The following is a 20,445-nucleotide window of genomic DNA, read 5'->3' on the forward strand; positions in this document are numbered from 1 at the left end:
GACTTGGGACCCGCAGGATTTCTGCAACATCTCCAAAATTGTTCTGCCAATGGACTCCTATTGGTCGCCCCCCATCTTCATTTTAGAACGGTAGGTCCTCCTTGCCTTTTTATCCACTGGCTCAAGAAAAATACCGTGGATGCAAACTGTTGGTAATGTTGTGGGAAATGGGATAAACTTGTTTGGGTAAAAGCTGTTCCTGTAAGCTAAGTGTAACCAGGAACCTCGTGACTTGTCATACTGGGAAGAGTTTATACAAAGCACTTTGTGGCTCGGTAATGTTGTAGCATCTCCAGAAACACCCCACCTAGGCTGTAGTTAAACCTGAAGAAACATCAGGGACAAGTGCTGTAGCAGAATGAAATTGCCCTTAGCAGTTTTTATAAGATACCAGGTAGATCACTTTGGATCTAATAGAGGGTCGGGCACAGCCACAAGATCTTTGGCTGCAGGGGGAAAGGATGGGGAGGCAGCACAGCAAAGAGCCAGCCAGTGAGCCCTTTCCCCAGGTAAGAGTGGGAAGCACAAGCCCCAGGTTTCCTTTCCTTGCTGCTCTCCTGCACGCTGCTACATCCCATGGCTGTGTGACTGCACGGAGCCACCCCAAAAGGATGCCTACAGCCCAGGCTTTTGTGGGATTTAGGAGCATCACAGCATCCTGGAGCTCCATCACTCCCCATCTTTGTTTCCTCCAGGGTGAACGAACAGAAGTCAGACTTGGAGTACATGGTTGTCATGCACAACGGCACCTTCAACACAAGCCAGCCCTTCCAGGTTACCTTAACGTGCAGCCTGATGATCCTCAAGTTCCCCTTCGACACCCAGACGTGCAACATAAGCATCGCTTCATTTCTCTACCCAGGTACAGTGGCAAGCTAAGTTTTACCACAATGGGGCTAAATCTGCAGAAGGGATAGACAAGGTAGGCCCTGGCTGGCCCTGGGTTCCCTTAGCAGCACCACACACTGCTAGGGGAGTGCTATTTCAGGGCTCCAAACTGCAGAGTCCATCCCAAGAGGAAGGGTTTAAAAATAAGCAGAAGTGCCATAAAATCCCCCAAGGTGCCATCTGCAAAGGATCCATAAGGTTTCCCCTCTGGTCCACATTCGCAGAGGTGCAGCCAAGTCTCTGCACTGCAGTCCTTTTAAATTTCTCCCTCATGGACTAAGAAACCGCAGCAGTGCAAGAACCATTGCCTTTCCCCATCTGCATACACCCTTGGTTGGGAGAGAAAAGGAGAGGAAATAACTAATTTTTTATAGAAAACTAAATTCTGCATCTTCTCCCCTTCTCCCCCCCCCCCTTGCCCAAGCAGTAACAGACCTGGTCATGAAAATCAAACGGACGCCAGCTGAGATGATGAAAAACAGCCAGAGTTACTTCCTAACTGATGGAGAATGGAAGTTCACCAACCTGAGCATCGGTGAATACAGAGAAAGGTTGGATGACGAAGAATATCCAGTGATCACCTACAAGGTACTGCAGTACATTCATATTATGTTGTACCAGTATAAAAATAAATAAATAAATAAAAAATGAAACCAGATGGCTTTTCACGTTAGGGAATGAGCAGTCACTCAACACAGCATATTATCTCTTACCTACATTTCTTTCACCTTCCTCGACAGATTTCCATGGAGAGACGACCGACTCTGTATGTTCTGAACCTGATCCTGCCCACCTGCGCCCTGTACCTGCTCGATATGGCTGTGCTGTTTGGACCCAGCTCCCTCGAGGAGAAAATCAGCTTCCAGATTTCCATCATCCTGGGCAGCTCCATGTTGGCCGTGATTCTCAACAACATGCTTCCTACTTCCTCCAACGAACCACCCATAATAGGTATCCACCTCTACCGAATAAAGACTAACGGATTTTTACACAAAAAGAAAGGCTACCGGGCATTTATGGACCCATAAATGATTCCAGTAACAGCTGAATTTTATTATTTTGCTGGAAACAGCAATTTCCCCCTTCCTCACAACCCAAGTGAACACAGGCAGGATTACAGATTCAAGAAAATGGTGCCAATTAACAAATGTTTTCTTTGTTTTCCTCTTGTTCTGCAGTGATATTCTTCTTAGGCACCTTCCTGTTAATGATCATGGCTGTGTTAGACACCTTCTTCCTGCTGCACCAGCAGCACAAATCCCTTCGCTTAGACAAGGCTCTCGGAAGCATCCAGCAAGGTAAATAAAGTAAAATAAAATAAATTCGGAGCCAAGTAGTCCAGGCTAGCTGAACTTCAGGTTGGAGTGAGGGTGGGTTTCCTCTGGGCAACCAGCGCCCCAGGGGGGTCTCAGGAGTCATTCATAACCGCCCTGCTCCGACATCTGTTCTTTGCAGGCGTGCACACCAAGCTGGCAACGACAGAGGCCAACAACCAGGCCACGAAGCACCTCGCCAAGAAGAGCCAGGAAAAAGGGCAGCAAGCCAAGCCCCACTGGAAACCACAGGAGCAGGACCCCGTTCTGCCAGTCCTGGAGAAGGTGCTTCTCTACAGTCACTTATTCTTGTCACTCTTTTTTTTTGCTGTTATTTCTGTAAAATGGAGCAGCTAGGGGCCAGCTCTGTGTTACACTCATTCAGTCGTTCTCAATTTTATTGTTTCTAATCCCTCCACTGTCTTGTTTTTTTCTCCTGCTTGATTCATAAAACTGCAGATGTTTCAGTTGCCTAAATTTAAAAAAAAAAAAAAAAAAAAAACAAGCAAGGGCATAAGACGGATAAGACGGGCATGGTTCCTGCTGTGTACTCTAGTTCAGTAAAACTACACGTTCTTGCAGTGCTCTGTGGGCTAGCAAAGTACCTGTACAAAACCATAGTGGAATCAGGGGACAGAACCTTCCTTCCATCGGACAGTAGTTCTTACCACAACCACACGCCCCTTATGATAGGAAAAGGGAATTAATGTCCTTTTTTGTCATGGAGATGTTTCCGTTCTGAGGAAAGGTGGTTAAGAGTTCCACCTGAGGTAATTAAATAAATCACTGCAAGTACAAAGCCTCTGTTGTATTGTTTTTGTGATTACTGAGGTCTGCATCATTCAGAAATCCAAGACAGAGAACAGTAGGATAACCAGGATTAACGGGGTGAAGTTTTTCAATATCAAACTTCTGAACCTATTCTCATTTACAAACCTTCAAATCCTACTGCAGTTGACTCCACCTCAACCATCTCAACTAGAAAACCACCCCAGACCACTGCCCACAAAACTGAGGGATACCTCCTGCTGCACCACAGATCACTGCTGAATACAAATCCTTTTGTGGTGCTGGAGTGTAAATCCATCTCCTGAGCAAGAACTCATCCGCAAAGGCTACAAACAAGCAGAAGCTCGATACTGATCTACATTCCCAGCACCGCGTGGTTACAACGGGGAACGGACGGCTTGCTTGCGTTACAGATGCTGCACCAGGTTGTATCGTCAGGTTCTGGGATCTTGGTGCTTGCTACAGAAATCAAGTCCGCAGGTAAATGAGAGAATCCAGGAACACCAGCCCCTTTGCACACCCACCTACAGTTCCGCATTTCCCAACACCTTGCAACCTCGTATCTAAGATGTGAGCCACAGACAGGAGGGGGAATACTTTATTTAGATCACAGAATCTGACAGTCGTTAGACAAACCGCTTCCAGACCAGCTTACAGATCAGCAATCGGTCTGTGAGGCCAGAACGGGTTCTTCTCCATATCCAGTTTGGTTTCAGGGAAGGCTTCAGCCATGTCTTCATTTGTCATTTGTTCAAAGGGAATCATGCTTTTGAGCTTCTGAAGCTAAAAGTAGGAGCAGAGACAAAAGCGTTACAAATCACTTCTCAGCAGGAAAGAGCAAAGCACACAGAGGACAGAACAAGGTGTAAGCCAGGCAGGATTCAAGAGAATATTCAGCAAACAACGCCCAGACTTACGTGCTGTTCGTACTGGGCAATCCGAGCTTTGGAAGCTTGCACATACTCGGCGGTGTTCTTTGCCTGCAGGACAGCAAAGGACATGGGGAACACGGTTATGCTCAAGGAAGACAAGCCCACACACTGAGTTTGCAGTAAAATTTAGTATCCTGACACTAGGTAAACCAACAAAATCTTGATCAAACCCCAAACAGCCAAACCCTCCTCAGCGCAGAGATCATCTTGCTGAGCCAGAAGCCTGCAAAGACCAGAGCTGTGCTCCGTCTCAGGCTGCCCTGCCTAGGCAGACGACCATGCGGAACACACCTTCCTTCTTGCCCCTTCCCAGCAGAGGTCAGAGACAAGCCCAGCATCTGGGCACAGCGTCAATACTTACAGCTTCCTGCTCCTGGGCATCAATTTTAGCAGTTTGCGTGTCCACTGGTTCAGGAACCTTCAGTGCACTGAACTGTAAATTGAAGAAGAAATCTTTAAATGGTTTGTTTGCTTGAAATAATCCTTCACACCAAGGTCACTCTCCCCAGCAGCAGGGGGCCGTTCTCTTCTTTCCCCCTAAGACACACTCACAACTGTGTAAGTTAACAAGCTTTCTAAAACTGATCCCTGCAGCTTGAACGCGTACTTCCCAGCCAGCACTGCTCACCGGGATGCTTCAAGCAACCTTTTCTGAAGTGCACAGCATCACCAGGGCGCACAATGCTACATACATTCATCACAGCATCATGAGGAAGCGAGGAAGTCTAACACCCCAGACTCATCCCGTCACAGGCAGATTTTCCCCAAGACAAAGTTTCCAGACCCAGCTGAGGTCTGTGGGCCCTTGCAGTCTCACAGCAGCCAGCTTCCCTAGGGCCAGTGGCAGCGTGTGACCTTCAGCAGGAGCCTCTCTTGTTCCTGGGGGTACGGCAACCCCTGCAGGCACCAGCCAGCCCTGCACTTCCCCTAGCCAGACCTGTGCTTGTCACCAACCGTTTGCTCCAGGAGAGGCATCACCTGAGCCCATTCCTGCAGGCAAAAGGCTGTTATCAAGTTTTCCTCCACCAGCTTTCTCACCGTACAGTGCCACAGCTTTCACCCTAACAGTCAAGTGACCTCCTCAAGGTGAGCAACACCAACTGCAGGGCACGAAGCAAGGGAACCTACCAGAACTGGAAACACCTCAATTCTGGCATTTCCCACTCCAAGGCATTCCCCATGTAGGCCTCTGAAGAAAAGCAACGCGCAGGCTGACAGAGGTACTGACCTTCTTCTGGAACTCGTCCACCATGCCAGCCTTTGCAATGGCAGCCTTGTAGTGAGCCCAGTCGATGGTGGGGGGCTTCTCCGGCAGGCTGGCCAGCCTAAGGGGACAGGGGACAGCAGTCACCTCACACTGTCATTTGCTCTCTGCCACAATTACTTTTCAGAGAGTTAACAGAGCCTGCTGAGCTTAATTGCAAATATCTCCGGGTCTCTCGTTAATAACAAAGAGCCGGCCCTGCAGATTCCCCCACCTTTGAAACAGATTTCTCTGCAAGGCCAAAGCAAACTCAGCCTGCGGCCCTGCTGCCGGCAGCACCTGGATGCAGCCCGTGCAGGAGAGCTGGGCGGTTTTCACCGCGCTAACTCAGTGTCAGGCAGCGACACCACCTGCAGCAGCCCCCACACACCACGCAGGGGACGCCAAAGCACCTGACAAAACCCATCCATTTTCCATCTTGAAGACGACCCATTTTAACGTCCCCTGGAGCATTTTGTAACACCATAATTACAGCCACCAGCTCAAGCCGGGCCCGCAGCGGCTGCACAACCCAGCGAGGCTTCGAGTGGCCGCCGAAGGGGGCGCGGGGCCGGCACTCACCGTGCTGACAGCGCGTCGCTGCGGGTCTTCAGGGCGTTGAACATGGCCCGCTGGTTGGCCGGCACCCGCTCGGCGAAGGCGGCCCAGTCGATGGCCTTGAGAGCAGCTCTGCGGCCCGCCATGCTGCGCCTGAGGGACAGGGGGGGAGGATAGAGGCTGGGGGGGGCCGGGACAAGGCCCCAAACCGGGAGGGGGAGACCTGGGACCGGGGAGGGAGCTCGGGAGGGCCCGGGGGGGGACACGGGACAGGGCTCGGGACCAGGGGGCGCTGAGGGGGCGCTGGGGGCCCCCCCGAGGCGCCCGCTGCCCTCAGCCCCCCCCGGCCCCGCTCACCTTGAGCCGCGCCCGCCGTCCCCTGCCGAGCAACGCGCCGGAAGTCCCGCCCCCTCCCCTCCGGTTCCGCTTCCGGTTCCGCCCGCGGTGCCCCGGAAGCGGCGGGCGGCGATGGCGGCGGGGCGGCGCTGAGCGGGGCCGGGCATGGCGGAGCTGGCGGCGGCCGAGGGGCCCCCCCGGGGCCGCACCCCCAGCCCCGGCCCCGCGCCGGTTGCCGGGGGGGTCCCGGGACCGCCCAGCCCCCGTTCGGCCGCTCCGGGGGCTTCGGGAGCGGCCCCGGCCGCCTCCAAGTGGGTGCGGCTGAACGTGGGCGGCACGTACTTCGTCAGCACCCGGCAGACGCTGTGCAGGGAGCCCAAATCCTTCCTCTGCCGCCTCTGCTGCCAGGACGGGCCCGAGCTGGGCTCCGACAAGGTGAGGGGGCGGCGGCGGGGCCGGTGTTGGAGCCCCCGCCGGTTACCGCGAAGGGTTGGCAGGGGGTTGGTGTTCGTAGCTGCGGGGCACGGTGGGGGCTGTGCAGGTGGCTGGGGGTTGTGGGATCCGCCCCACAGGGCGCTGGGGGTAGTTTGTGGGGTCAGGCCGAGAGGTGCTCAGGTCCCCAGCTGCTTAAGGGCTTACCTGGGAGGTGAAACCTCCTTGGAACAAAACCTCCTCGTGGCCACAGCCATCACCGCCCTCAGCAAACAAAGGAGGTGAGCACAGGGTCATTAAAGTCAGAGAAGCCCTCCAAGATCTGGTCCAGCCCTCCCCCTGCCACCCACATCACCCCCAAGCACCACATCCCCAAGACCTCACGTTTTGTTGTCGCTTTAAAGCAGCCTGCATGGCCGGTCAGACATTGCTCTAGGGAGATGATGTGGCAGCCTCCTGCACAGCCTCTGTCAGCCCTTCCAGGCTGGTTCGGGAGATGCTTTCAGTCATGAGCTGTTGGTGAGCTGATGACATTAGTTGTTGTATGCCAGCCTGCCAGACACCGCTCAGAGACAGGGCTGGTATGCTGTAATTTGCATTTTTAATAGTAGAAAGAAAAACAAATGCTTCCTTTAAAGTTTATCATATGTTGTTTACCAGAACTGGAAATGCAATTTTTTCTAGATAAACTAGTCTGGAAAACAAGATTAGACAGCATGAACACCAGGTTTGTGTTTTTATTATTGCAGTGAAGAAAAACTGCTAAGTGCTGCTTTTCCCTTTGGTTATATGAACTCTGTTCATAGAAGTACTTCATGTGAGGCATCTGCCAGCACCATCAAGCTGCACCAGTTGTAGCTGGGTTCAGGTACTGAAAAAAATGTTGGATAAAGCCTGGGGTCACTAATTCAACCTTTACAGGCAAAGGAGTCGGTGTTCTCGTAGAAAAACTGTTCTATTTGTCGTTTTTAAATGAAATTGTTTCTAGTACCATTTAACTCTGCCTGCTTCCTTCCTGTGCACACTCTACAGGATGAGACAGGCGCATATCTCATCGATAGAGACCCCACCTATTTTGGCCCAATACTGAACTACCTCCGCCACGGGAAGCTTATCATAAACAAGGAGCTCGCAGAAGAAGGTAAGAGAAAAAACTTCCCAGCGGTACTGCTAGCCTTCAGTTTCCCAGAAGGATGCTCATTAAAAGGGATTAAATCATTAGATCCTGCATCCTCCTGGAAGCAGAGGCCTCTAGTTTATGGTACAGCCCATCACTGCTCTGCTTAACACAAAGGCTTCTGGCAGCAGAGCAAATGATCTGATGGAACATCTCCCCCCACAGACAGCAGTAACAGCAGCTCTGCACGAGCAGGCAGCTTTGGTGACTTCCCCTTAGAGAGGGAACACCACAGAGATTGTGCCATGAGGTTTCTGATAAGCCCAAGGAAAGGGGGATGATCTTTAAGTACCCTGTAAGTCCCCAAAGGAGGTGACAGCTCCCTTCTAGCCTGGAAATGTGAGATCAGCAGCAGTCATATTCAGCGCCCGAGGATTCGCTTACACGTGGGTGAGGTTTGGAGGCAGCAGCAGGTGTTGCATCCTTGTAGCTGAATCATCTTCACTCCGCCCTACATAAAGGAACAGAATTTGTCTCTGCTTTTTGTTCCCTTCTTAGGGGTCTTGGAAGAAGCCGAGTTCTACAATATCGCATCTCTCGTGCGACTGGTGAAGGAGCGGATACGGGATAACGAGAACAGAACCTCTCAAGTAATGCACATGATATTTACGTTCTGAAGTCTGTTTCTGTAGGTTTCTGTAGCGTAGTAGGACGTGTGGCTGCAGGCACTTCCAGTAGCAGTTTTTAGCTTAGTTGTCTTTAACAGCAGGAACCCTTGTTTTTAGTGAGATCCAAGGCACAGCTAGGAACAAGTATCCATTACGGCTTCACAAGAACAGGCCGGTCTTCTTGTTAACGCTGCAGGGAAAGGCAATGAACGGTTAAATAAGAGGGACTGGGAGCAAAGATGGGGAATTATGAACCAAAACACACAGCTTCAGGAGGTAAAGAATAGTTCAGTTCTTCTCCAAACTGTTTTCTGCCCTGTACGGTTGTCCTTTTGTGGCCATTTTTCCTGTTACTGATACTAACATACTCAGGAGATTCAATTTCAGAAGGGAAACATTCTCAAAAAGCAGTAAATGGCTTTGAAAACAAAAGTGTTGCTTTCAGTTGCATTTAGGCACCTGGAAGGCTTTTAAGAGAAGGGTACCAACTGTACGTGCCCGTTTTAGAATTGGATAGTCACAAAAATAAAACTTCAGTCCATGTGGCTCAGCCTTCCTCAAATAACACAGAGCAGGACACTCCATTAATTTAGGCTAATTAGTTTCCTTGCTTGATACCAGTGCAACAATTATTAAACTCCTACTTGTTTTTTTCTCCATGCTTTAGGGACCTGTGAAGCACGTGTACAGAGTCCTGCAGTGCCAAGAGGAGGAGCTCACGCAGATGGTGTCCACGATGTCTGATGGGTGGAAATTTGAACAGGTACCCATAAGCAGGCTGACTCGAGCAGCCGTCTGGTTTTGTAGGATAATAAAAAAAGGAAATACATTCTTCTACCCACCCATGATTCAGTAGTTTGGGAAATCTACCAAAATACCATGCATTTGTTGAGTAAACAGTGGTGAGTGGTGTGAAGTGTCCAACAGCTGAAAGGTCAAGGCAGCAGGGGAACAAAAAAAAAAGTTTCGTGTGGCTATCTTTCATCCTTAACACAAACAAAATCCTATTAACTGTATGTCAGGTCAGTAATGACAGCCCCCAAGTCTTGCTACAGCAAAACTGTATCAGTAGTCATCTGTCTGGGAAGGTCACTGACTGCATGTGCCCCATAAACACGAAGCTCTCTTAAAATCCGTGACAACGTGGAAGCTAGGGTGCACACCACACATTAAAGTTTCCTGGATATACACAGCTGATAAGAACCACATTGCTCTCTTCAGATTTTTTAGGTTTACTATCTGGAAAGCAGAACAGAGTTGTAAAAGACAGATTAGCGCTGCACTCTAGGATGTCCTTTTAATGTAATAATGATAAATATGAGACAGATGGGATTTCTTGGATCAAGTCCAGACCTCTCATAACAGTAATATAACAATCCTATTTATGCAGATACCAAATTCCATCCCGATGGCTCCTATGCAATGAGTGGTGCCAGTTTGCTACGCGTCCCTTAGTTAATCTAACATTTGCCAGTGGTAAGGAATTGCCTTTCCAGTGTTTATACATCAAAGTCAGAAGGCCAGATCTGAGACAAGTTCAACACAGACACACAGTCTGCATCAAGAAGCCTGGACCAAGAGTCTGCACTGCCCTGCCCTTATCTGAATGAGGCATTATATGTTGCAAAGCCTGATGCATTTATTTTTATTCTTTCTGCCCTCAGTGATGGGGAAATGTGTTCACCATTACAGATTTCTTCGTGAGGCTCCAGGTGCCACTAGAGGGCTCTGGAGCTTTTCTCAGTCTGCCTTTCAAAGGCACCGGAAAGCCTGTGACACAGGAGGGTGCTGGAAGGGGTTTGGCTTGTTGACACTTCAGGTCAGAACAGGTCTCCCTGGCCAGCTGTAGCTCACAAAGCAATTGCAGGAATAAAGCAAAGAGTCAAGACTTGTTGATGGTCCTTACCTTGGCTGTCTCCTGTTGCACAGCTAATCAGCATTGGATCTTCCTATAACTACGGAAACGAAGACCAGGCAGAATTCCTCTGTGTTGTGTCCAGGGAACTCAACAATTCCACCAACGGCATTGTCAAAGAGCCCAGTGAGAAGGCAAAGGTAAGGCATCTGCTCAGGCCTATTGACTTGGATCCTCCCGTGCTAAGAAGAACCCTTCTGACACCAGCAGATCCATAATTTGTGGTAGCAGTTCTGTGTACCAGCTTGCCTATTTCCCCCCGTGTGCATGAGCTTACCTTACTAAAAGATTTCCTGGCTTATTGTACATTTCAAATTAAGGAAGTTCCAGCTGAATGTGAAAGGGAAGTTCTGGTAGAACACGGGGGCACTTCTTTAACGTGACAGAGCACTGGAACAGGTCACCCAGAGAGGTTGTGGAGTCTCCTTCTCTGGAGACACTCAAAACCCACCTGGCTACCATCCTGCACAACAGGCTCTAGGTGATCCTGCTCGGCAGAGGGGTTGGACTGGATGATCTTCAGAGCTCCCCTCCAACCTCGGCCACTTTGTAATTCTGTAAGAAAGAAAAAATATAGGAAAGACTTGAAAAAGGAGGACATCATAGCAATGACTGTTGAGATTGGTCACGTTTTGTGGTTGAAGCATACTGTAGGGAAGAGACAGACACTTTTTCCTACCTCAGTCCATTTTTCCCCAGAAACTGAAGTTTATATTCTTAACTCCTGGAAGGCAGCTAAGCAGGGTTTCTAGAGAAGGGTCTCAGTTTTAACCAGCTTGCCATTCATTACAGTAGCATAAAAGCCAGCAAGGTGCTCTCATTCCTTCTCTTGTTAGTCCATCTTGCCTTTGTAAAACTTTGAAAAAAAAAAAAAAAAAAAAAAAAAAGATTCGAAACAAGAACTTACGCATCTGAAATTGTCTAAATTATTATTTACTTATTTTTCAGATTCTTCAAGAGCGAGGATCCCGGATGTAATTCAAGTGTCTACTCCTCTAAAAATCCCAGATGTCAAAAGGGCAATCTAGCTGGGCAGAGCATCTCTCCGCAGTGCAACCTTGCCCCTGTACAGTAACCAAGCTAACACAAAGCCGAGCCTGTCCTGCCAATGGCGAGTACTTCTGGTCAGAACCAAAGGCTTCCCTCCTTCTCTGGAAACCAAGAAAAGAAGAGACTCTTCCAGTTGGATAGTCCTTTCTACAAGTATCCATTTTATTTTCTTGGCCAGCGCTGTATTGAATTTTTCCAACAATGGCTGGGCTGGATTCCCAGATGGAGCCTTTGCAAAGGTTGCTCAGGTCCCCAGGCCCTCATAGTCAGTCCCACCTTGCACAGGCTGCCACAGGTGGGAGGATCTGTTTGAGCTGTGCCATTTCTTGCACCCAGGTCTACCACCACCAGAAAAGTGCAAGGACCTTGCAACGCTCCCCCTCCTGATCAGCCACCCCCACACACACAGATCAGAACAGGGTTTTAAAAGGAGGAACAAAGCAACCACTTGTAAAAAGAAAAACACTTTTTTCATTCTTGCTTTGTATTTGTTCCTTGTTCCATTCCTAAGAGCTGAGTTTAGATACTAAGGGGAGGGGAGTTGTGTGTACATCCAACGTGGGTCATGCTGTTAATGCTATTACGTATGGGCTCCTGGCATTTTCCAAAGCCCATTGCTTCTCATGCATACAAAGAGACCCGTGTTCACCCAGAGTGGTGGTAGAATAATAGTTCTGTCCTGTACGCTTCTCTGTTGAAGAAGAGTGGCAACATCTTTTCCCCTTTGCTACCTTGCCATGACCATATCTTAGCCTGGTGCAAAGTCACAAGGTTAGGGACTTGTTGCTGCCAAGTTCAGCTTTGCCTTGTTTGTCTCCAGCAGCATGAGCTCCACTGCCTTCCTTCTCACCAGAGTACTTAGGGCAGAATTTCTTTTGTACTGTAGCAAGCAGGTAGGTCTGTTTTCACCCACGAGATTCTTTGCAGAAGAGATCCCCTATTTACACCCAATGATTTATCTGCGGCCCCCTCGCGTACCCACCTTCAAGAGACCACCTCAAATTACAGAGGGGCATCACAGAGCTGGGGAGGGGTGGTGAAAAGTTGCCAAACTGTTGTAATGTTTCTTGTCCAAAGTGGCGTATCGACTTCTGTGACTTTTTTTTTTTGGAATGCCTTGGATGGATGTGCAAAATGTTTGTTTGTGCCTCTGGAATCTAATCTTAGCCAAACTGCAGTCACTGCTTCTCCTCTGTTAACCTGTGCCATCCCTAACCAAGGGCATGTCCCTCCTTGTCTGGTAAATGGAATTTCTTAGGAATTCACTGCTGCATGTTTTTCTCCTTTCATCCTGGCTTTGTTCTTTGTAGCCTAAGTGTCCTGGTATTTGGGTCTTTTGAGTCAAGTCCCAAACTGACAGTAAACGCAAAGCTTCAGAGATGCTGGAATTCACAGACATTGCTCAGAGCAGGTGATTCTCAGTAAAGTATCAGAAAATTCCTCACCTGGACTGAGGAGCCGGGCTTCTTCCTGGAGGAATTCAGCTACCTGTGGTCTCCTTGAAGTGTTAAGATAGAAACAGGCGTTTCCCACCTGATCACTTACTGCTGGCAGGGCTACCCTCAAGGGTAGCAGAACATTACTAAAGGTCTGACATCCAGTTCAGCAGCAAAGGCACTGAGCAACACTGCTGCACTTGGCCTCTTTTCAGTCCTTCTGTATGTACACTGACCTGGCCTTTCCCATCCTTCTTTGCCAATATACCTCCTCCTCTGGAGGTTCTGCCTCCTTCTCAAGAGTGACTGGTCAATAATCTGTGCTAGTTTAATCCTGGTAACAAGAGGCCATGCCAAATGTCTTTGAATTCACATCGTGTCAGTTACAGGCTGTTGAAACGCCGCTGGCTTGCCATCACGCTGAGAAGCCAGCTCTCCTTCTCTCCATCTTCCCTGTTTATAATGTATTGAGATGGTATTGGTGTGATTAGACCACACGCCTTGGCTGGGCCTAAATAACACTGTGATGTGTATAGATATCTCTCCTCTGTCAGTATCTCGTAGCCTCAGTCATTGTCCATCTGTGCTCACAGCTGAGAAATCCAGAAGTGCATGTATGCAAGTTAACCTAAAAAGCCCTCTGACTCTCACATTCATCTGTCTTCTCTCCCTTCCTTGGAGGAGGGAGTCTCCAGGAACTGGTCAAGAAATAGCAAACTAAAGGCAACAGGAACTGCTTGAGCCGCATTTGTCACATCAGTGCCAGCTGAGCACCTTCCTGTTCAAACCGTGGAGCTCACAGCAATGCTAGCGATCGTGTGAAGGGAGACGTTCTGTCCAGTACAGCTCGAGTAGATAAAATACCTCGTTGCTTCTTTTGTATCTCCAAAAGCACCATACATGTTGAAGCCCACCAGAAGACTGCCTGATGCAAGAGCGATACCATCACTCTCCCCACCGAGCCAGAGAGAGCCTAAGAACTACCACTACCAGTTGAGTGGAATGGTTGTTTAACCGATACACAGGACAGACTATCAGCGTTGCATCTTGGTTCTCCAGGGGAAGATTGAAGTCCCCTTGGCTTCAATTGCGTGGTCTTTCAGTGCAACAAAAAAGAGTTAACAGTAGGAAAATGATCTGGTTGTTACTGGACACTCAACTTCTTGTGCGATATTTAGGACCAGGCATGAAATCCATCCCAGAAGGTCCATTCCCAGTGGAGGATTTCTTCGCTGACTGTGCTAAGTCACCTTTGCCCTGAGACCAGGGGCTGGTCTCAGCATTATGCACAAGTTGCATCCCTTCTGTGCTCAAGACAGGGCTTCTCCTTCTGTTGCCTTTCACTCAGTCACAACTATATAAAAACCATCACTGAATTAAGAATAAATTTGTCCCATTCACTCTTAAAAAGAAATAGCATGTTGTGAGTAGGGTGAGTGAGCAAGGGTAGAGCTACTGGATATCCAAGAGTGCTTGCATCTCTTGGGAAGGTTCACTTGAGAGCATTAATCCTAGGAACAGAGAGCATGACCTTTTTTTTTTTTTTTTTTACCACTTTCCCAGTGGCCTAAATTGTTCCATTATGGCAAGACTGGAAATAACCTCTTGAAGTGTCTTTGTTTCTGCACATTTTTAAAAATAGATTTTCTCAGGGGTGACTGAGTGGGCTGAGGCCAAGGGGGCATGGTTCGCTGCAGGGTGACGGGACTGAGCAGCTCCCCAGTCCTGCAGCTGGGCCGTGGGCTCCTCCCCTCAGGTTTGCCTGCAAACCCGGAGGTTTTGTACAGTTTGTCACGTGTCAGTGCCCTTTGCTACTGTTTCTCTTTGTTTATTAAATGTGTTTGAATAACACTTGAGATGCTGTGATTTTTTTTTTTTTCAAATAAAGATTCTGAAATGGGTTTGAAAAGTTTGAAGAAACAGTCTGCAGCCTGCTGCTTTCTTTGCATCCATTTGCAACTTTCCACAGCAACACTGCGTTATAGGGGAAGAAACAAACTAGGAACCTGCATCTGGCTCCAATTCATTTATAACACTGATTTGCCAAGAGGAAAATCCAATTAGATTTAAGAATCCTTCTTGGTTACTTTCAGAGAACAAAGGCAAAAATCAAAGCACTTCTCTGATTTTCTCTTACACAAAAGAATCTGAACTACGTACATTTTACCACTTCCACTGACACCCACAAACAAGCAGGTTGTTAATACAAGCATTAAACATGAGCCACTAAGAAAGGACAAGGATTATTATGTCTTTTCATTTGCTAAACCTGTACTTGGCTCCAGCATGCATGGCAGAAAGGTCTGATGGTTTGGCAGCTGTGCCCCTTCCTGTCTCACAAAAGGCCTTCACTGAACATCTGCAGAAGCTTGCAAACAACTCTCTGCCTTCCCACTCAAGGCCAAAGATAGAGCATTCTTGCCATCACCAAGACAAAAGCAGAACAAACATGAAAGGGAAAAAAGAGGAAAAACAAAATAAAACACAATTACATTTTAAGAGCTTCCCCTTGTGTTCTGAGCCTGCAACTGTTTGCTGGGAGAGAAAGTGCCCCGGGCATGTAGAATTTGCTCTGAAACCCTGGAGGGCATTTTAAACATTTGATCTACCTCCACCCTGAACGCAGCCTTCCCATGTGTGTCTTTAGCAAGACAGGGGATTAGCTGGGATTCAGATTTCCTGTTTACAGAGCACTGCAACTCAAAAACGTGTGAAACAGAAGTGCCAGGGGATGGGTGAGCAGCAGGGAGGTCAGGAGACAAAACCTTCAAGCTTTGGTGATGCTGAATTGTAGATAATGGTGCCCATTCCTCCTCAATACAGGGGTGGGAAAGGAGGAGGAGCAAAGATGTAAGTGAAGAATGGGTGAAGATGAAGTTACTTTGGACCACAAATAGCTGTTGCCTGCTGCAGCTGCTCTGAAGGCTGCCCCGGGCACGCTCCCTGCTTCCAGTTCTTCCCACTGTGGCAGAAGCCCCAAAGCAAGGAGCAGGGAAGGGCTGGCACATCCCCAACCTGGGGTTTAATACTGGAGCTATGTGAGATGAGACATTCTCTCCCCCATGACACCACAAAAGAGAGCTTAATGGCATGCAGGAGAAAGCAGAAAGCACAGCTGAGCCACCTCACCGCTTCACATGAGTTGATTTAGGACTGCCCTCACATCTCCTTAATAAATCCCCGTATCTCCATGCCAAACCCGACTGCAGGCCTCGACCTTGCCCCAGGCAGAGCTACACTCAGGTACAGCAGCCCCTGGCTGTCCTTTAAGGCCATGTAGGTCAGAAAGGCTTTGAACAGGACCCTGAACCAGCCCCGGGTCCGCCAGCTGGTCCCTCACAACACCTAGAGCAACGCTTCAGCACCGTGCCGGAGACACCGGCGTCACTCGGCAGTTTCTGTGGAAACCGCCACCAGCAGCAGCCAGGCCTCTGTGCCATCGCTTGCTTTCCCAGCCAAAGCTGTACAACACACAGAGCTCCTCCTAAAAAGTATCTTTTTTCCCCCTTCTTGCTGCAGAGAACTGAGGCAATACCCAGCATTACCAAGCAGCTGGAGGTTGTGCTGGACAGGCAGCAGCACAGCATTACCCCACCCCAATAAATTGGGCCTCACACACCACCTCCTAACGAGCAGCCCCTGCTGCTCCCAGGGGCTCAGCTCTTCCTGCCCCCAACCCCAGGCGGCTCCAAGCAGCAGAAGGGGCAGAGGGAGCCACTCTGCAACAGACCTGTGGCAGAGGGACTTCCAAACCCTCCTTGAGCAGCATTTTCTGCATTTAAAGGGCACAAACTGGGCACTCCCACACCCCTCCTCCTATGAAAAAAAAGAACAAAAACAAAAAAACAGAAACCCTCTGGCTACCACACTGCATCTGGGGCCTGCTGGCTCCCCGGGGCCAGGCTCACCTCGCTGCAGCACACGAAGCTCCGTTAGTCACCCGGCTGGCAGCTCTGCTCACCTCTGCCAGTTTTGCCCAGAGCACAATTCATTTGTTTTTCTGCCCTGCCTGCTCACGTCTGTGGACAAAGAGGAAACCCAATCTGACACTGAAGATATGGAAGGGTTTTTAGCAGCCGAGGCATCTGTCGGCATCCAGCTTCTTGGCGTGGAGCTCCAGCAAAAAAAGGAGTGGAAAACCACAGCCACATTTCTCCTCTCCGCACGTGTCTGGGAGGGTGAAACCCAGCAGCACAGAGGCCTGGCCACAGCCATGAGCACATCCTGCACAGCGCCCACGCTCTGCCTCAGGCCCTCGACAAAGATCAGCCTGCTGCTCACCCACACACCTTCACCCTGAAGTCATCGGGCCAGATCTATTTGCAGACAGAAAGCCTGTAGATATTTGTAACCCAGCTTACTAACTTGTTTGGGAAACAAGGACCTTAGTTGTCTCCATCCACCTAGATCTAGTTTTGAGACAGTCACTGAAGGTTTAAACCCAATTTGTCTGGGCAAACAACCCCCATGTACCTGATCCTGCCTAGAGAAGCATGTTGGCTTCTCCAAAGCACAGTGAAGGAGCTGTAATCCCCTAGCAATTGCCTTCAGGTGCGGTATCATAGTTGAGCAAAGGCATTGGTATTTGCCCCTCTGACAACATTCCCTATTGCAGGTTCCCATCCCTCCTATGAGTTCCCCAAACTTCACCATGTTCAAGTTCATCATCAGTCCAAAATGTAACAATTCCTCGCATTTCATGGGCCTCAAACAGCTCCTCGGGGAGCTGAGGGTTCAGCTGGCAGTGGCTGGCCTCTGTGTCACAAAGAAAACCCTTGAGACAAGTGAGCACTTTCTACCTGTGATTTAGCTCAGGGCAATCAGGGCAGCAGGTCCTTCAGCAAGGCCAGGACAACATGCACCAGTGGTCTCGATGAATTCAAACAGCAGTGGCTAAAAATGAGGAAAGCCAGAGCTAACGTGGGAAAGGAGCAGTCCCAGGTTCCACCCTCCAGTGGTACCTTGATGCATTAACTTTCTTGCAGCCAGCTGTCAATACATCCCATCCTCCCACCCAAGCACTAAGCCATGACATCCCTGCAGACAAGATTCTTTGCTATTTAAGGATTCACAGCTACTAACAAAGGACCCAGTCTGTATTCCCTGCATCTTGCCTGCAGACAGAGCAGGCAGCTGGCACACCGTATCTCTGTGTAACCTAACACGAAGGGAAATAGGGCTGGTGGTGGGAGTGCAAGGTACCCACGTAAGCAGGCAACCCAAAATGAAAGCAATGCCTGCCTGCCATCCTCCCCAAAAAGGGCTGCTCCCCTGCCAGCATCCACCCCATAGCTGCCAGCAGCAGGATGTACACCTAACTCAAGCAGCCAGCCAGAGGGAAATGCTTCTTTTGATCCCTCCCTAAGTGGCTTATTCCCCGTTGATAAAAAACAAGGGGGACAACAATTAAGAGCTTGGTAGATAAGATCTGCTGCAGGGAAAATCCCCCTAGCCACTGCTCGGTGCTCTGGACATCAACCTAAAGCAGAGATGGGATGCACAGGACTGGGATCTCAGCCCATTGCCCCACCACATCCCACATGCCCATCCACCAGACACAGTTTACACGTGGGTAACAATTTAAGGCAACTCCATCTCAATAAAAGCTTCCTGAGACAGGTCAGGGCATCCCATCAGAAGCCACAGCCACCTCCAGCATGGATTTCCCCAAGCACATCTTTCTCAGACTCAGCTCTGGAGGATCCCCATTGCCTCAGGTAGAGTTGGGTGCTGACCTCCCCCCTGCATGGGGCACCCCAGAAGCACCCAGGGAGGAAGGCAGCAGTCAGGAGGGCTGCTTGCACTGTTTGCCAGCCTGCATGCAAATCCTTACAGTCAGCCACCATGGCAAGGAGCTGGGACAAGCCACATCTTGCTGGATTCCTCCGAGTCGATGGAAGCTGTCAGTACACGCACTTGGTACCAGCTGTCTCCTCAATCCCCATTTCCTACCTCCAAGCCAAGCAGTGTTATCCTCAGCGCTGGCTAAAAGTCATGAAATCTGGTCCCAAAAATCAGGTTTCTTACCTGGTATCACAACCACATCCTTTGTGATTAGTGAGCACAATGCAGCTGAGAGCAAGCCAGGAGAGCAGGGAACAGCACCAGGACATCTGTCTAAAGGCTGGTCCAGGCAAGGAGCCAGGCTTATGTGTAACTGGGAGTCAAACTGGGTGGAGAAGGTGTGGGAGGAGGATCCAGGTGAGTCTGGTCAGACTAATTAAGACCAATTAGTGCAGTCAGGGCCCTGATACCCTTTGCAGGGGGATGATGTGGGAGTGATGCTATGGGAACTGCTTAGGAAAGTCTGGTGCTAGACCAGCACTCCCCACGGCTCTGGCACCATCCCATTTTCTCAGCCCTAGCAGAGCTGGTCTGTAGGGGGTTTGCCAGGGTTGTTCAGCCCCTGTCCCTGCCCCAGGTCTCAGGAGTCAGTTTTCAGGTGCTCGGAGAGCTTGGTTTCCACTGGGTCTGTCTGTACTCGAGGGAGGGATCAGAGCAGGGGTTTAATCTGGGTGCTCCCGCAGCCTGCTGGAGCAGGTTGGAGACATCAGGACAGGACCTGGCACAGGAGCAGCTCCATGCCCAGATCTGTGCCCTGAGCCGCTCCACAGCCCAACAGCCAAAATGCCACCGAGTTTCCACTGCTTTACATAAAAGAAATAAAGAAGACACGCACTTCCTCTGTGAGATTCAATCTGTCAGTCTTTGCTAATCTGTGTGCCTGGAACAAATTCAGCTAGCCTCAGAAGCAATTTGGGAGCTCTGAGGTGTTTTCCACTTCAGTTTCCAAGCACATGGCCTGCCCCAAAACTGTTGCTGAGACTCCTGGGTTTGGGACGGGCTTGCAGAGCCGTGACACTGGCACATGGATGTGCACAGGGCTTGAACTCAACCACCTCCACTGCCCCTTGAGGGCAGCGAGTGACGGCTGACAGGTGACATCCTGCAGACACCAGCATGGGGCCAGTGCCTAAAGCAGAGCTAAAGCTGGGGGCTCTGCTTGTAGCCATCTGAGTGACCTTGGGAAAATCACCTGGGACACAGCACAGCCTTCCCGGGAGAGGGCTGCAAAGCAAGCCCAGACCTCGGGATGAAAAGGTACTTAAAAAGTCACTTATAAAGACGTTTGCCAAGTGCTTTGCTTTCCTACCCCCAACAGACGCTGAGTGACCCTTAAAAATTTTACTGCCCCTCTCAGTTTACAGTAAACACCTCACCTCTGTGCATGCAGCCTGGTTTGCGTTCATAAAACCCACGCCTGGCTCACACCGGGGCTGAGGTGAGGATGCTGCAAGGCACACAGCAGGATGCAGAGACCTAATGTACCGTGAACGAGAAACTTTCCTCCAGTTCCCCTTCCTGCTCCCGAGCCACAGGCATCCCCTGGGCTTTGAGCCTCCCCCGCCAGCCAGAGTCCTGATTTCTCCACGGCACCCTGCTGCTGTGTCTCCATCCTGAGCAGTTTTAGGCAAAAAGGGAGCTGCTCTGCTCCCCACAGAGGTACCAGCAGCCACCAGCTCTTGCCGAGGCTGATGTAGAGATATCACCATCATTTGCAGGCTAAGTATAAACCTCTCCCTAGGAAGTGAATGCCTCGTGCCCTGTGTTTGTCAGCACAAATTGCTGCCAGCAGCCCTGCCGTGTGCCCTCAGCCCAGCAGTTGCTGTTCCCCTACCATGGCTGAGGGAAACTGAGGCAGGGAAGGTGGGGTCAAGCAGTGTGCAAGCGCTGCCATAACCAACAGCTGCTGGGGCTGCTGTGTCAC

The 20,445-nt window shown here is 49.9% G+C and overlaps 4 protein-coding genes across 4 annotated transcripts in view; 2 read left to right on the top strand and 2 right to left on the bottom strand.

The window, feature by feature from the left end:
- Nucleotides 1–2,691, top strand: LOC311420800 (5-hydroxytryptamine receptor 3A-like). The gene is made up of 6 exons (XM_084492056.1): nucleotides 1–90; nucleotides 696–862; nucleotides 1,316–1,476; nucleotides 1,629–1,839; nucleotides 2,067–2,186; nucleotides 2,344–2,691. The coding sequence occupies exons 1-6, from the start codon at nucleotides 50–52 to the stop codon at nucleotides 2,556–2,558; spliced, it is 915 nt and encodes a 304-aa protein (XP_084348182.1). The 5' UTR covers nucleotides 1–49; the 3' UTR covers nucleotides 2,559–2,691.
- An 881-nt stretch (nucleotides 2,692–3,572) lies between these two features.
- On the bottom strand, nucleotides 3,573–6,241 carry ATP5PD (ATP synthase peripheral stalk subunit d). Its single transcript, XM_084492062.1, has 6 exons — nucleotides 6,081–6,241; nucleotides 5,748–5,876; nucleotides 5,151–5,247; nucleotides 4,284–4,355; nucleotides 3,908–3,970; nucleotides 3,573–3,773 (listed from the first exon to the last, which is right to left on the bottom strand). The coding sequence occupies exons 1-6, from the start codon at nucleotides 6,224–6,226 to the stop codon at nucleotides 3,642–3,644; spliced, it is 639 nt and encodes a 212-aa protein (XP_084348188.1). The 5' UTR covers nucleotides 6,227–6,241; the 3' UTR covers nucleotides 3,573–3,641.
- Nucleotides 6,225–14,528, top strand: KCTD2 (potassium channel tetramerization domain containing 2; the record flags this gene model as incomplete). The annotated part of the gene is made up of 6 exons (XM_084492057.1): nucleotides 6,225–6,494; nucleotides 7,524–7,632; nucleotides 8,167–8,258; nucleotides 8,944–9,039; nucleotides 10,206–10,331; nucleotides 11,140–14,528. 6 exons carry the CDS (start codon nucleotides 6,225–6,227, stop codon nucleotides 11,167–11,169), a joined length of 723 nt encoding a protein of 240 aa, XP_084348183.1. The 3' UTR covers nucleotides 11,170–14,528.
- Nucleotides 7,209–20,445, bottom strand: part of JPT1 (Jupiter microtubule associated homolog 1) — a 45,703-nt gene continuing 32,466 nt past the window's right edge. Inside the window, exons 7-11 of the mRNA XM_084492066.1 lie at nucleotides 10,871–11,047; nucleotides 10,643–10,746; nucleotides 10,183–10,541; nucleotides 8,279–8,466; nucleotides 7,209–8,119 (exon numbers count right to left, since the gene is read on the bottom strand). The gene's annotated coding sequence lies outside the window, so the exon portion shown is untranslated. The remainder of the gene's footprint in view (nucleotides 8,120–8,278; nucleotides 8,467–10,182; nucleotides 10,542–10,642; nucleotides 10,747–10,870; nucleotides 11,048–20,445) is intronic.

This window comes from Aythya ferina (genome assembly GCF_964211825.1).
Source record: "Aythya ferina genome assembly, chromosome: 18".
NCBI classification, from domain to species: Eukaryota; Metazoa; Chordata; class Aves; order Anseriformes; family Anatidae; genus Aythya; species Aythya ferina.

Excerpts from the sequence above, each read along its gene's own strand:
- LOC311420800 (XM_084492056.1), top strand. The coding sequence starts at position 50 with ATGGACTCCTATTGGTCGCCCCCCATCTTCATTTTAGAACG. Across the intron at positions 1,477-1,628 it reads ATCCAGTGATCACCTACAAG|ATTTCCATGGAGAGACGACC; the intron begins GTACTGCAGTAC and ends CTTCCTCGACAG. Across the intron at positions 2,187-2,343 it reads TCTCGGAAGCATCCAGCAAG|GCGTGCACACCAAGCTGGCA; the intron begins GTAAATAAAGTA and ends TGTTCTTTGCAG.
- ATP5PD (XM_084492062.1), bottom strand. The coding sequence starts at position 6,226 with ATGCCCGGCCCCGCTCAGCGCCGCCCCGCCGCCATCGCCGCCCGCCGC. Across the intron at positions 3,971-4,283 it reads ATGCCCAGGAGCAGGAAGCT|GCAAAGAACACCGCCGAGTA; the intron begins GTAAGTATTGAC and ends GCTGTCCTGCAG. Across the intron at positions 3,774-3,907 it reads TTGCCCAGTACGAACAGCAC|CTTCAGAAGCTCAAAAGCAT; the intron begins GTAAGTCTGGGC and ends TCCTACTTTTAG.